This window comes from Lissotriton helveticus, chromosome 7, assembly GCF_964261635.1.
Source record: "Lissotriton helveticus chromosome 7, aLisHel1.1, whole genome shotgun sequence".
Classification (NCBI taxonomy): Eukaryota; Metazoa; Chordata; class Amphibia; order Caudata; family Salamandridae; genus Lissotriton; species Lissotriton helveticus.
The window spans coordinates 1,070,089,457-1,070,102,266 of NC_136068.1; the positions used below are offsets into that span (position 1 = coordinate 1,070,089,457).

The following is a 12,810-nucleotide window of genomic DNA, read 5'->3' on the forward strand; positions in this document are numbered from 1 at the left end:
CAGTAACATCAATTCAGTTTTTTGATTATTAAGTTTTAGCTGGGACAAGCCCATCCACTTTGCTACCTCTTCAAGACAGTTGCTCAGACTCGGGTGGGACAAATCAGCCTGATTAAGAGAGACCACTAGCTGAGTATCATCAGCGTAGCTGATTAGTTCAATACCGTAAGGGGCCACTATCTTAGCCAGGGGGGACATGTACACATTAAAAAGTGTGAGGCTAAGGGAGGAGCCCAGTGGAACCCCACACTGAAGGGGAAGTGGCGAAGAGTGGCAATCTCCTTCAAATACTTTAAAGTATCTATCACAGAGGAAGGATTCGACCCTTGGAGCAGGGGTGGCTCCTACGCTATGGCGGAGGGGCGTCGCCCCACTGCTTTCTCGCAGTGCGAGAAGCAGAAACATAAAATGGTAATAACTTTTGGTTATTACCATTTTATGTTTGTGTTGCGGGTGGACGAGGCTGCTCTGCTCTCCGGGCAGGGGAAGAGTGGTGTGGTGTGCCCACTCCTGAGTGCACAAAGACTGTTTGGTCAGCCTTCTCAGGCCGCCCAAACCACTCAAGCACACTCTACCCTTCTCCATGCAGGGTGAATTGCAGCCTGCATGGAGAACATGCCCACCCCATAAGCTGCGGCTGGGCGCCATCCCGACCACTCGTTGTGATTGTCTTGGAGGAGAGAGCCTGGCTTCCTGCTTCCTGTTCCTGTCGGAGGCAGGAGCCGCAAGGTAAGTTTCAATGATTCTTATTTTTTATTTCCCCCCGCGGGCCCCCCTTCCCCCCCGCGGGCCCCTTCCCCCTCCATAACCCCCCCCCTCCCACCCCCCAGCGGCGAACAAAGCCGGCTGTGACTGCCTTGACGTCCACTTCTTTATCCCCCAGTACAAGAGGGAGCACATCAAGTCTTCAGGGTTCCTCTCAGGTCACAGACAGTAGGCCAAGTCCTCTTATAATGTTTGGCAGATACAGAAAGCGTTCTAATGAGGATGCCTGAAGAAACGACATTTATGCCTGGCACGAGCTACTATGTGGGGACGACTCCTGATCGCTCCCTAACTGATGTGGTGCACATTCTCAGGTCAACCATACCCACTTTTACAGTAGTTCCTGTTCGCCTTACTGCAAACAGGCCCAATATGCTTAGAAAATTTGCGAGATGGTGAAATTCTTTGGCCGCAGTAAACTTGAGCACGGGGGGTTTGTGTGGGGAGTGCACTATGGTAATCCTAGTTTCCCCCCCACATCCAACACTAAAATCCAATTTGAGGCAGGCACTGACCCCACAACAAACCCAGAGGCAGAAGTCTGGCATTACATAACCCGAGTCCTTCGGCAACCAGATAGGAGATTCACAAGAACTGGTTTGGCATCCTATTCTCTCCCTTTCCAGTATGTCACATGCGACTCAGCATGGCTCTCAAGCAGTTTTTGACACTGTAATGTAAACAAGCATTGAAAATGCAATAGGTCTCGCCTTCGATTAAGTTAAAGTCATTTGCTTTGCTACTGGTATTGTATAGCAAAGCAAATGGCTTTAACTTAATAGAAGGCGAGACATATTGCATTTTTAATGCTTTTTCAAACAGGGAACCCTCCGTGAGAGCCTCACTTGAAAGAGAGAGCAGTCCACAGATGTGTGTGATTACTTGACTACAGGTGGCGGTAAGTTGTGGGTAATAGCGCCAGATGTTTATCTTTTTTGTGACCTAAAAATTAATGCTAAATAATTCTAGTTAGGATCCCGTTGGTATTTATGGCTTGAGGGTCTTATGTGCACATGCCTGGAAAGCGACTGAATATCCTGTGCGACGTCTTCCACCTCCATGCCATTTTTGAGCCAACAGCACTTTGCATTCTGTGACTCGCAGTTCTGTTTTGGTTTTCATTGCAAACATGAGTTTATAAATCCAGCATGCAAAGTGCTCTTGCTTAAATAAACATCTAATGCTGGTTAAGGGCTCACCCATATCATGACGTCACCTCTCACCTTGACTGGCAATGGCGCTACGGTAGGCGGAAGCAGTATGTTTGTCTGCTGAGAAACGGGAGAGTGAGGAGGCGGTACCATTGTCAAGAATAGAGTGGGAATCTCCTCTTATCACCCCCAGTCCAAGAGATTCAGTATTATGCAGTACGTTATAAATTGCTGACATTTCTCAATGCATGTTCTGTATTAAATTGGTAGGCACTTAGACAAGTAGGAACATACATTGCTTTGGACAGCTAAGATAGACGTGTAATCACTCTTTCAAGTAAGAGGCAGAGAGCAAATCGGTAAAACTGTTATAAAGCTATAAAAACTCTCCTAATTTTGAGCAGTAGTCTAGAGAAATGTGTAAGGACTGCTTATGTCAGGCCGAGACCTAAAAATATTTTTAAAAAAGAGTCAACTGCTGGCCACCATGACAAGGCCAGACCTATTGACTTTTCTAATGTGTGAAAGGTAGTGTTTGGTTTCCTTTCTATGCAAAAGTAAGATCCAGAAGTCACGTCACCAGTTGTTGCTTTTTTATGCTAATGCCCACAAACACAGAAATATACAAATGTGCACTTGTGCATGCCTGTGTTTGCAGCTTGCAACATTAAAGCCAAGCTATTGGATTTACCAATGCTTGTTTCATTAACTCTACAACCATTGTAAAACTTAACGATCAATGCAAATTAAAAACAAGAACAGAAAACTTAGGTTACTCTCACTGTGTAGCCTTATCAACATGGCGGTGCTATTGACTGGCAGCCTCCCAGAAACATAGTGATTATTTTCCAGTGGAAAGGAGGAGAAATTAGAGTTTCTTAGTTTGGAAGAATTACTTTTGATGGAAGAGATAAAATCCTTTCCAGCTGTCATAAAAGACAGAGAACCCTCTTCGATCCGATAGTCCAAAATCTGATCGTAGGAAAAATATATTTTAAAATTAATTGGCATATTAAATTGACACCTGCCACGGTGCATTTAGCTCTCGTACAACTTATTATATTAATATCGCCCATTCTTCTCTCCTATTAGTTATTTTGCATCTACATGTATAGTGTTGTTGCTGTTTACGTGCCTATTCAATTGAGCCTATTGTTTACTTCTCAGAGGTATTTCATACCTACAGAAGGCAAAGCACAGGCTGAGACATGCTAATTAGCCTTCTGACACTCGAGGTAGGTAAATGGTACCTTTTTAAAAGTTACTTTTCTTTAATACTTAATAAAATACGGCCACCATTGAACTGGATTTTTTACAACTATTAAAGACAGTTGTTGAATTATTTTTCTAGCTGGTCACTTTCCAGAGATACAGTATTATCAGGGCCGATTTATGCATCAGGGGATGACCAAATTATGCAACAGGGAATACTGAATTATGCGTTAAGAAAAGGCAAATTATGCTGCAGACTTTGTGTGTTACCTTGTTATTTCACCACTTTAGGGCCTGTCTGCCACCCAAATACAGCAATAAGTAAAAAAAAAAAGATGACCAGACTACCTTTGCAAACGGCTTTCCACTGTGCAGCAACTAACCCTGGGTGGAGTAGCGCTACACAAAACTCTGCGAAGTGGTAAAAAAAACTCCGCCGCGCTACGTAAAGCTCCGCCATTCGCTATGATTTTCAGTGCCAGATGCTTGTCCGCACTGTGCAATCATCGCAAACGTCACCATGCCCCAGCGCAAGTGAGCGCTGATTTCCTTTCTGCCGCTCGAGAAAATTTTTACTTGAGTGGCAGCTTTCTCAATGCTAACGGGCAGTTTCTCAACGTGAGTGGTCTCGAGCATACGCGACCACATGCAATGAGAAACCTATGAACCCCCCCGTGTTGAGGAATCTCGCGTTTAGGTTTATTTTCCACGCTCGCCAACTTGAAATTGACGATCGCGAACGAGGAAAAATCTTACAGGGAGGTGGATTTTCCTCGCTCGCGCTAGTCAATTTGGCGTTGGTGAATGCGAACAAGGTAAAAAACTCCGCTCCACTGTGTGAAGCGGAGTTTTTCGGAACTCCGCAAGCGGAGCAGAGTTCACCGCCCAGGGTCAGCAGCAACACATGTTGCTGTGTTTTTCTTAACTTTTAATCAATCTAACCCAGAAAAATTTTTTGTTAAAAACTGCAGTCTATGCAGCAGAGAAGATTATTTGGCAAATACATTATTATGTGGAAAACATCACAAAATTGCATAATTCCAGAGGCCCCGAGTATATGTATTTTAATCTGTACTATGGTTTTCTACATAGGACAGCTAGACTTGCCGCAGTGAGAATAGTCTTTTATAGTTCTGTTACTGGAGGGACATAGTTAAATTAATTTTCTACATGTCCGACTTCTAAATACCATGCACCCTACCTTGTGTGCTACAAAGCTCACAAAGGGGTGACTTACTTATATTTAAAAGAGAGGGTTTTATCTGTCAAAAATGTTATTTTAATAGATTGTGCTGCAAATATAAATTGCAGCAGTCGGGCTACTATGGTAGGTAGGCCTGACGCCATTTTTCCTTGTTACCCTACTATACCACATACTAGAGACGTATAAGCAATTTAATTATGCCAACTCGACCGTGTTTAAAGGGAGAGCAAAAACACTTTATTGCTAGTTAGCAGGAGCAAACTGTACGGAGTTCTAAAATCCGAAACAGAGATTTAAAAAAAAAAAATGTCTGTATTGCATTTCAACATTATAAATGTGACATTCAATGACAGTGTGATTTTCACCAACATATTGGTATGCAATCAGTTCCTTGGCAAGTATATCTACATTGATAATAAGGGGAACAGTATAAATATCGCCTCCACCGTACTTCGGTGCACATGAATAGAACAAGAACATACAAACATGTCCACATTTCAATCCGATAACACTATATCAATGAGTGTGTAGGTTTTGATGCAGATATACAATGTCTCACCTGTAGTATAGTGATGGAAGAAAGCATGTTGATTGTGAGTGTGCGCAGGGGGGAATTGCCGGGCTATAATGCACTTGAGCACATGCATATAAAGTAGGAGGACCATGGGGGGGGGGGCGTCTACACAAAAAGAGGATGCCAAGATCTCCGCATGTGCATTGAAAATTGTGCAATGGCCCATGGGAGTCGATGGTCGGCCTTCAGAGCGGGGCAGTTTTAATTTTACGTCAATGACCGCAAGGTATTTCATCCAGTCTGGGGGATTGGTGGGAGGGGCGCAGTGGCCTGTTATAGCATTGCAAGTTAAATTGTGTTCTGCCACTAGCGCTTTGTGGAGATCAGTAAGCCACTCCAGTATGTGGGGGGCCAAAATAGACTTCCACGCCATAGCCAATCTCTGTTTAGCTAAGCATAGTGTTAAGTCCAAAACTTTATTGAGAGTCTTACCTCGTGCAGTGAGCTTAGCGATCCTCAGCATCGAATGGGAACCATGTGCTGGTATTCAAATGCCAGTGGCCTCAGTGAGTGTAGTGGTCACTACATCCAAATATGAAGCAAGTAGGGGGCAGTCCCATACCATATGAATGAATGTGGCTATGGATTGCAGCAACATGGGCAAATATCAAGAGAATTTGGGTACATTCACGCAAGCCTGTGTGGGGTAAGGTATGCATGGTGAAGGTAATTCAATTGCATGCATTTTAGCCAAGCATTCGATGAGATCTTCAGAACCCCAGGCCCTGTTCCCATTGCTCATTCTTCCGCGACATAGAGAGAGCTCCGCCCGAATATCGTCTAAGTGCTAGTAAGGGCGACGCTGTATCAAGCTGCATGGAGTTATATAACATAGTGATGGCCCATTTGCCATGCCATGTGTTAGGAGGGTTTGAAGTATTCTGGATACTACAGGTTCTTCATGTGTAGTGGCCCATGTTTTAAAAAGATGAAATGTGAGAAAGGCATACAACAGGAAAGAGCCCGGTAGTATCACATTGTCATCCATCAGGACATTGAACGTGGATGGCGTTGAGTCAGTGAATAGGTCCCCCCATGTGGTGATGCAAACACCGAAGCCCAAACAGAGATAGAGTACAAATTTGGGGGAGAGCACCCAAAAGATGGTTAATTCGTACACAAACTTTGTGGGAATAAGAATGCTAAAAGTAGGCATTAATGGTCACTCATTTTGGCATAAATCTATCTTGCAATAGAGCATTATTTCCCAAATTGTGGGGCACTACCGACTGGTAAGTGGCGAGCCGATTTTTGAGTGAGTCGCCAAAGTCGAAGCAATAAATAAAGATGCTTTTAAATTCTGTGTTTGTATTGTCACATTTGTTGTACTTCAAAGACAAAGGTCAAACGTCAGGCTGGGGTATAGGGTGAGTTAAAGGGAATGCCTGTAGTATAACATTTTTGGTAACACACAACAATGTAAATATCTGTAAATGAACTGTACACATCTAGCAGTTAGGAAAGCAAAAATGAAGCACAAAAACAAAGATTTAAATAGAATCAAAACAAATTAAGTTACTTTACTTGGTGAAGCCCAAATGATAAATATTCACTGAAAACAGATTTTACACACATTATCATTTTTGTGCAATATATTTTGATCAATAAAATGGTCCGTCTGTTTAAATATAGAGGTCATTTCAATGAAAAATGGGATGTCTGTAAAGGACAGAGCACTACCCCACGATGCTTTAGTTACAGTAAAAACATTCTCCCACCTCATGTCTATTAAAGCTAAGTGGGTTGCAACAGTTAGCCGTTCTAAAAATTGGGTTGTGGCTCTAAGGATTGGGAAGGACAACAATTGAGGCTTGGGTATCGTGCCAACATATGAATAAGTATGTATTTTATGGCTCATCTTGTAATGTAAAAAGACATCGTCACAACTCGGTACGGTGGCGCAAGACTGCCACTTAAGGATCCTTAGGCTATATAAGTCTTTAGGATACATGAGTCAATTTTCTTTCTTGTTTTTTAATTAAAGAAATGTTACTTTAAATCACTATCAAAGTTTATGCGCCCAATATGGTGCCTGTCTAGCCCAGACATGGTTGAATTGAAGTTTAAACCACAGATTCTAGAGTGTTAATGTACGGTTTTGGTGTGCTATTAGGTACGTAACTTCTCCCATTTGTATTTGTTTGAGCTATACAATAGGACCACTTTGTCCCTCCAAATATATGATTAACAATTACTTCACTCTCGTTCAACTTGGCATGCGATTCTTGAAATCCTCCAGTATAATTCCCATCAGTTTTTCAAATGTGTTCCTTCGTTTTAGTGCAATATACAACATGCAGCATAGCTCGCTCAACACCACTTTAAATTTAAGGAAATTTAACACATACACAGTTAATAATCTTAGTCGCCACAAATTAAAACGGAGTCTCTCCCCAACAGGGATACTGCAGGCCTGTGTACTTTAGCCCTTTGTACTTTAGAGCACAACAGAAACATAAAACAAGCTTGGTTCTCCTGTGAGCATGCATGAATGTACAAAAATATCAGGTATGCGTTCTCTTTTGCTATTAAGTAAAGGTTGCCTAATAGTAACCTGCATAGTCTCCCCAGAGGGAGATTATGTTTTACATTCAATTCTATCTTCTATGTACACACCTATTATTCCCATGTAACTCAATTATGCCAGCTTTAAAGAGGGATTGCCAAGCAACAATGCATCTTTATTTAATCAGACAATTTCTGCCTAGACAATGTTGAATAATGTGGGTATGTAGTCTAACACTACATAATAATTTATGGACTGTAAAAAGTTATTTGATAGTTTAAGGCACCTTGTGGTAATGCAAAATGATTTTGTTGTGGCATACCACATTTTAGCATCTGGTCGGCAATGAAAAAGATGTGCTCTCAAAAGAAAGTCTTAAGTAGATGTTAATTAATGAAAGACACTCACAGGATTAAGCTTAATGCTAGTAAATTGTCTATAACTAACTGAAGGGAAGGGTAGTAAGTCAAGACATACAGAGAGGAATCCCTTGGAACTGCTACCTAAATCATGTTGTATCGCCCCTATTTCAGAAATATAGCCCTGAAGTATTAGATTAATCCTCCATGTATTGTATGTAAATGAAAAATGATGTATATGGAATGACTCATTATACATTACAGGAGAAATAGAATAATATACACCTCCTGCAGTATGCCGGGCGGCCCCCACTTTTATGACCCGTTAGAATGAAACTATGGCCATGGTCTGTTTTACAACTGTGTGATAACGTGTTAAATGAAGATGTAAATATGGGCCTAATGGCCTCTTTTAGTATACATCTAGACAGTAATGCACTTAAATACAGGCAAGGAATGTATACGCAGGATTAAATCCAGACAGTTGCAAATTAGATGCAATGGCATACTCTCACACCACACGGAAGCTTGTTTCCGGTCCAGGGAAGACATGGCTTGGCAGTTCGGGCTGGACTGTTCCCATGAGGCACAGGGTCAGACTGATTTGCGTATAGCCATGTCTGAACTGGGGTGGCGGAGTGGGCTAAAGAACGGTGATGGATTAAACCCAGATCTTTTGACTGGGTGTGAGTGTTTGATTGATTCAGATGCTCCGTCCATCACCACCCCCCTTTTGTACCCCTACATCTAGACAGTAATGCACTTAAATACAGGCAAGGAATGTATACGCAGGATTAAATGGGGACAGTTGCAAATTAGATGCAATAGCATACTCTCACACCAAAGTATCTATATTTATCCCATGGCAAGATTTCTTTTTGTGCCGGGTCATTTAGTAAGTCCTTGAAAGTGGATGCCAACCTTGCACAAAACACTTTTCAAGTATTTAAATCTTATCTAATCTCAACCCTCCGTAGCTCTTTTCCAAGCTCCTCAAACTTTCGCATCTGAGGCTCTCCTCAATATGGCATCCATTTTAAAAGCAGCGTCACAAAATGTCAGGCAAGTGCAACATAACCGAAATTACAAGTAGTAGATCATTTTGTCACCATGAGCACCTCTTCAATAATAACAGGAAAAGCTAATTTAAAAAATAGCCAGTCTGGTGCACACTGCATAAATGGTTGTCACAATAGCTAAAGGCTTTAATAAATGAGCAAGATAATCTAAACAGACATGGAGAGAGTTTTTAAGGTTTGTTTTATCTTTAAGCACACAATATCAACAATGGCTCACAGATTCGCTCAGTTTCCTCATCCTCACCTTTAACAGGAACGTTTTGGGTTTGGGACCTCGCTTTTTTGGCCCAAAAAGCTCTCTCTCTCGTTCCCTGAAGAAAAGAGTTAAAACACAAGAGAGAAAAAAGACCTCACTTCAGTGTCATGATGTCATGCTTTAAAAAGCACATACCTAATCTGTCACTTCCTTCTTTAGTACACAGGCCACCTTACCTTTCTTCAAAAGCAGCCACCAGTCTGCCATCCAGGATGTTTTCTTCAGGTTCCCAAGTACTGTACCTAGAAGAGTAAAGTTCACAAGTTCAAGCGCAGTAAGGAATTACAGGCAGAGTGCTTCCAAAGAGAGATGTGGAGAATCATTGTGCATCCATTTCTATACATAAAAGGCTATTGGGTGGGACATTTAAGCTTGTGTCTCCCAGGGCAAAGATCTATGTAAGCAGTAGCTGAGATGGCTGAGCACCGCACCTGGGGCCAGGGTAGTGTTACACATACCAGTATTTTTATAATGCATGTCATACTATTTGCTCCTAGAGCCTATCACAGTGCTCTACAACTGATCCCTACAAGGCATTACACCTCTATAATCTCCAAAGCATTCACGGGGAGAGGTGTGGCGCCGCGGCCAGGGCGACTGACGCTGGAATCTGGGGATCAGGGTTCGATCCCCGGCTCCGGCGGCAGGTTAGCTTGCTTAATCTTCCCGACGGCCCCCAGCGCCTAGAGACCCTTACAAATGTGGATTATTACTGTACAAGCGGAGAATGATATTTTGTAATGTTTGCTTGAATTGGTTGATTCAAACAGCAGTCACAGACCCAAGTTCATATTTTCAAATGCATGCTGGGCGATTTGCTCCTAATTTCTCTGCAGTACCCCAAATGCATGCTGGGCGATTTGCTCCTAATTTCTCTGCAGTACCCCAAATGCATGCTGGGCGATTTGCTCCTAATTTCTCTGCAGTAGCCCACGGAGTAAGCAAGAAGTGCGTGGAACTATATTGAGGACATCCAGTTAACCTCTAAACCCAGTTTATTTTTGGTTCGTTCTTCTTTTCATTTCTCTAAGATAAGAGTATGGGGTCCCGTTATAACATTAACCACAGCTCTAGAAGGCGCTATCGGGAAGTAATTTTCTGCCACCCAATTTACACTAATCCTAAGGAACATAACCGGAGTTATGCCAATGATAACTCTCTCTATTATTAGAAGATGCTCATGGAGAGCACCAGTGTTTTTGAAAACTCCTACTGAGTGTAGAGCTTAAAATAAAGTTTGTGTAAACTGTATATACTTTCGCTTAAAACAGCTGATACACATTGGTGTGCGATATCTTGGAGCTCAATTAACAAAATAAGTTCCAACTTTACTGCATAAGGGTACCTATACATTTTAGGTGAGTTTCTGACTTCTTTGGAACATAGAAAGAATAGGGATTTGTGCCTCGCTACACTCCGACAACATTTTTACATCTACCCTCGACAGAAGTTACAGGTATTTTCATACGGGGTGAGAACTGACCGTGAAATGTTGGTGAAGGTCCACAAACATACGAGTTTGTGGGTGTTCAAATTTATGGGTGACCCTCATCCAGCGACACCCACAAACCTGACCTATCTGAAAAACACGTCTAGCCACAGATCTCTCATCTTAGAATATTCCCCAGATGTCGGACTAGATCTTGACGTTTTCGAGTAGTATCTCTGACCACCGGTAGGTGACGTCAATCGGCTTCAAGTCAGCGTCATCGACGTCAGAAGTGATGTAAGCAATGCCTGTACAGGTGCCACCCCAGCACGCTGAAAGTTCTTTTCTTTCCAAGCCATCAGCAGTTCCCGGCGCTCGCTATCGAGCTTGAAGTCATAGTCGTAAAAAAATCAAAGAAGTCAAAGAGTGCTTTGACTCCACCACACCAGTCTTTGGACGAGGCACAGGATAGATAAAACCGTTCTAGGCCCCACTACAACGCGTAAGCCACAGAGCCTGAGTCTGTTCCCGCCTTCCAGAATATACCGGCGCGTCCTCAGCCCAATTAAGAGTTTTATGAAGCCATGCACCTCCTATTTGGGATGGCTGACTCCTGTGGAGGGCCTTCAGGCACCACAGGTTAAACAGGTGCCTCTACTGAATTCCCCCAGGCTGGTCGGCCCTCAGAGCCAATCCAGTCCTTAGATCCGGATTGTCTCAGAACGCGGGACAGCAACCTTACCCGGAGTCCATTCCAGTGACATCATTCCGGGCACCACCGACCCCATCATTATGCTCGGCTCCAATATAGAGCTGGGAGAGCGTCACCCAATGTCAACTTCGGTGCAGGCCGGAAAATCAACCATCAGAGCCAGGGCCTACTATTTTTGATAGGCCCTATAGGGAGTACGCTTGGGAGGGATCTGAGGATTTATATGGCTTGCCCAATCCCATGCAGGAGCCAGAAGATAACTGGTACGAGGCACTGGTGGATGCCAGTGGTTTGGACACCTCCCCTGACACATGCTTTATCTCTCCTCATAGTGTGGCTAGGGAGGAGGAGACCACATTTGCCATTGTGGTGAGGAGGGCAGTTGAGGTCCTGGACCTAATGCTGCCCTATGTGGCAGTCAAGACACGTCTTGACAGAGGTGCTTCAGCTGGGTGTTCAGCGAAACCCTCGCGGATATCCTGCTTGTGGCATGGTCCAAGCCCTGCAGAGGGGCTCCTGTGCCGAGGACAGCTGCTTTGCCGCCACCCCAGCGCTACTGTTTCCTCGTTTTTCTCACCCAGCACCCCACCCCGGAAAGGCCTCCACAACCAAAGTCAACCTTGGTGCGTTCCCTACCACACCAATGGATAGAGTATCCAAGAGGATGGACACCTTCAGCAAGAGAATGTTCTCTCCTGCCAGTCTTGCTCTGGGAAAGTATTTCCACACAGTTTGGGATTCGGTTACGCAAGTGCTGCCCTTGGTCTTGGAGGAGGCCCCAGTCATCCTGGCCCAGGCTATTGCTGTTGGCAGGCAGTTCATCATACGCTGCAGACTGGCTATAACTGAGTCACTACGCAGGGTGAATGCCTCCACAGTGGCACTCCAACACCATGGCCAGCTGAGATTTGCTGACTTTGAGGGATGTCCAGGGGACCCGCCTCTTTGGTGACTAGGCTAAAGCACTTTAAGACAACAGGGCAACTACCCAGTCGTTGCGACTCTCCACGGCCCCACACAAGCCCCAGGCTGCTTTTCGTCCCTTCCTTGGCTACAGTAGGGGCTGCCAGCTGCGTCCATTCCCGCCCAGCCACCAAGGCCAACAGGCTCCCTAGTCCTTGCATGGCAGCGGCTCCCCCAAGCCAGGGGTCTGCTCAGTCCGCCATACCTCGACAGATGCAGACTCCAAATCCCTTTAGTTTGCCTTCTCGCCATCACAGGCAACCAGTCGGCAGCAGGATCAGGCACCACCTGCCCCACTGGAAGTTCATAATATTGAAGAAATGGGTGCTCCAAATTGTTAGGCTGGGTTACACCCTCCCATACACTGAAACCCCAACGTCCATACCACCATCCTAAGATCAGCTGACGGAGGACCACCTCTTCCTGCTCAGGCAGGAAGTGCAACCTATTTTTGCCAAAGGAGCTACTATAAGGGTGCCGGAAGTAGGTCATGGTTGCTATTCCTGCTACTTTCTGGTGCACAAAAAGGACACTGGTGCACAAAAAGGACAGAGTCCGACTGTCCTTTACCCTATACTAGACATGTGGTCTCAACTTTTT

General features: G+C 44.1%; 1 protein-coding gene across 1 annotated transcript in view; it reads right to left on the reverse strand.

The window, feature by feature from the left end:
• The window catches only part of CBX8 (chromobox 8), a 184,996-nt gene that overhangs the window by 117,599 nt on the left and 54,587 nt on the right, over nt 1–12,810 (reverse strand). Inside the window, exons 3-4 of the mRNA XM_078654022.1 lie at nt 9,283–9,348; nt 9,095–9,161 (exon numbers count right to left, since the gene is read on the reverse strand). Of these exons, the coding sequence (XP_078510148.1) occupies nt 9,095–9,161; nt 9,283–9,348 (133 nt within the window). The remainder of the gene's footprint in view (nt 1–9,094; nt 9,162–9,282; nt 9,349–12,810) is intronic.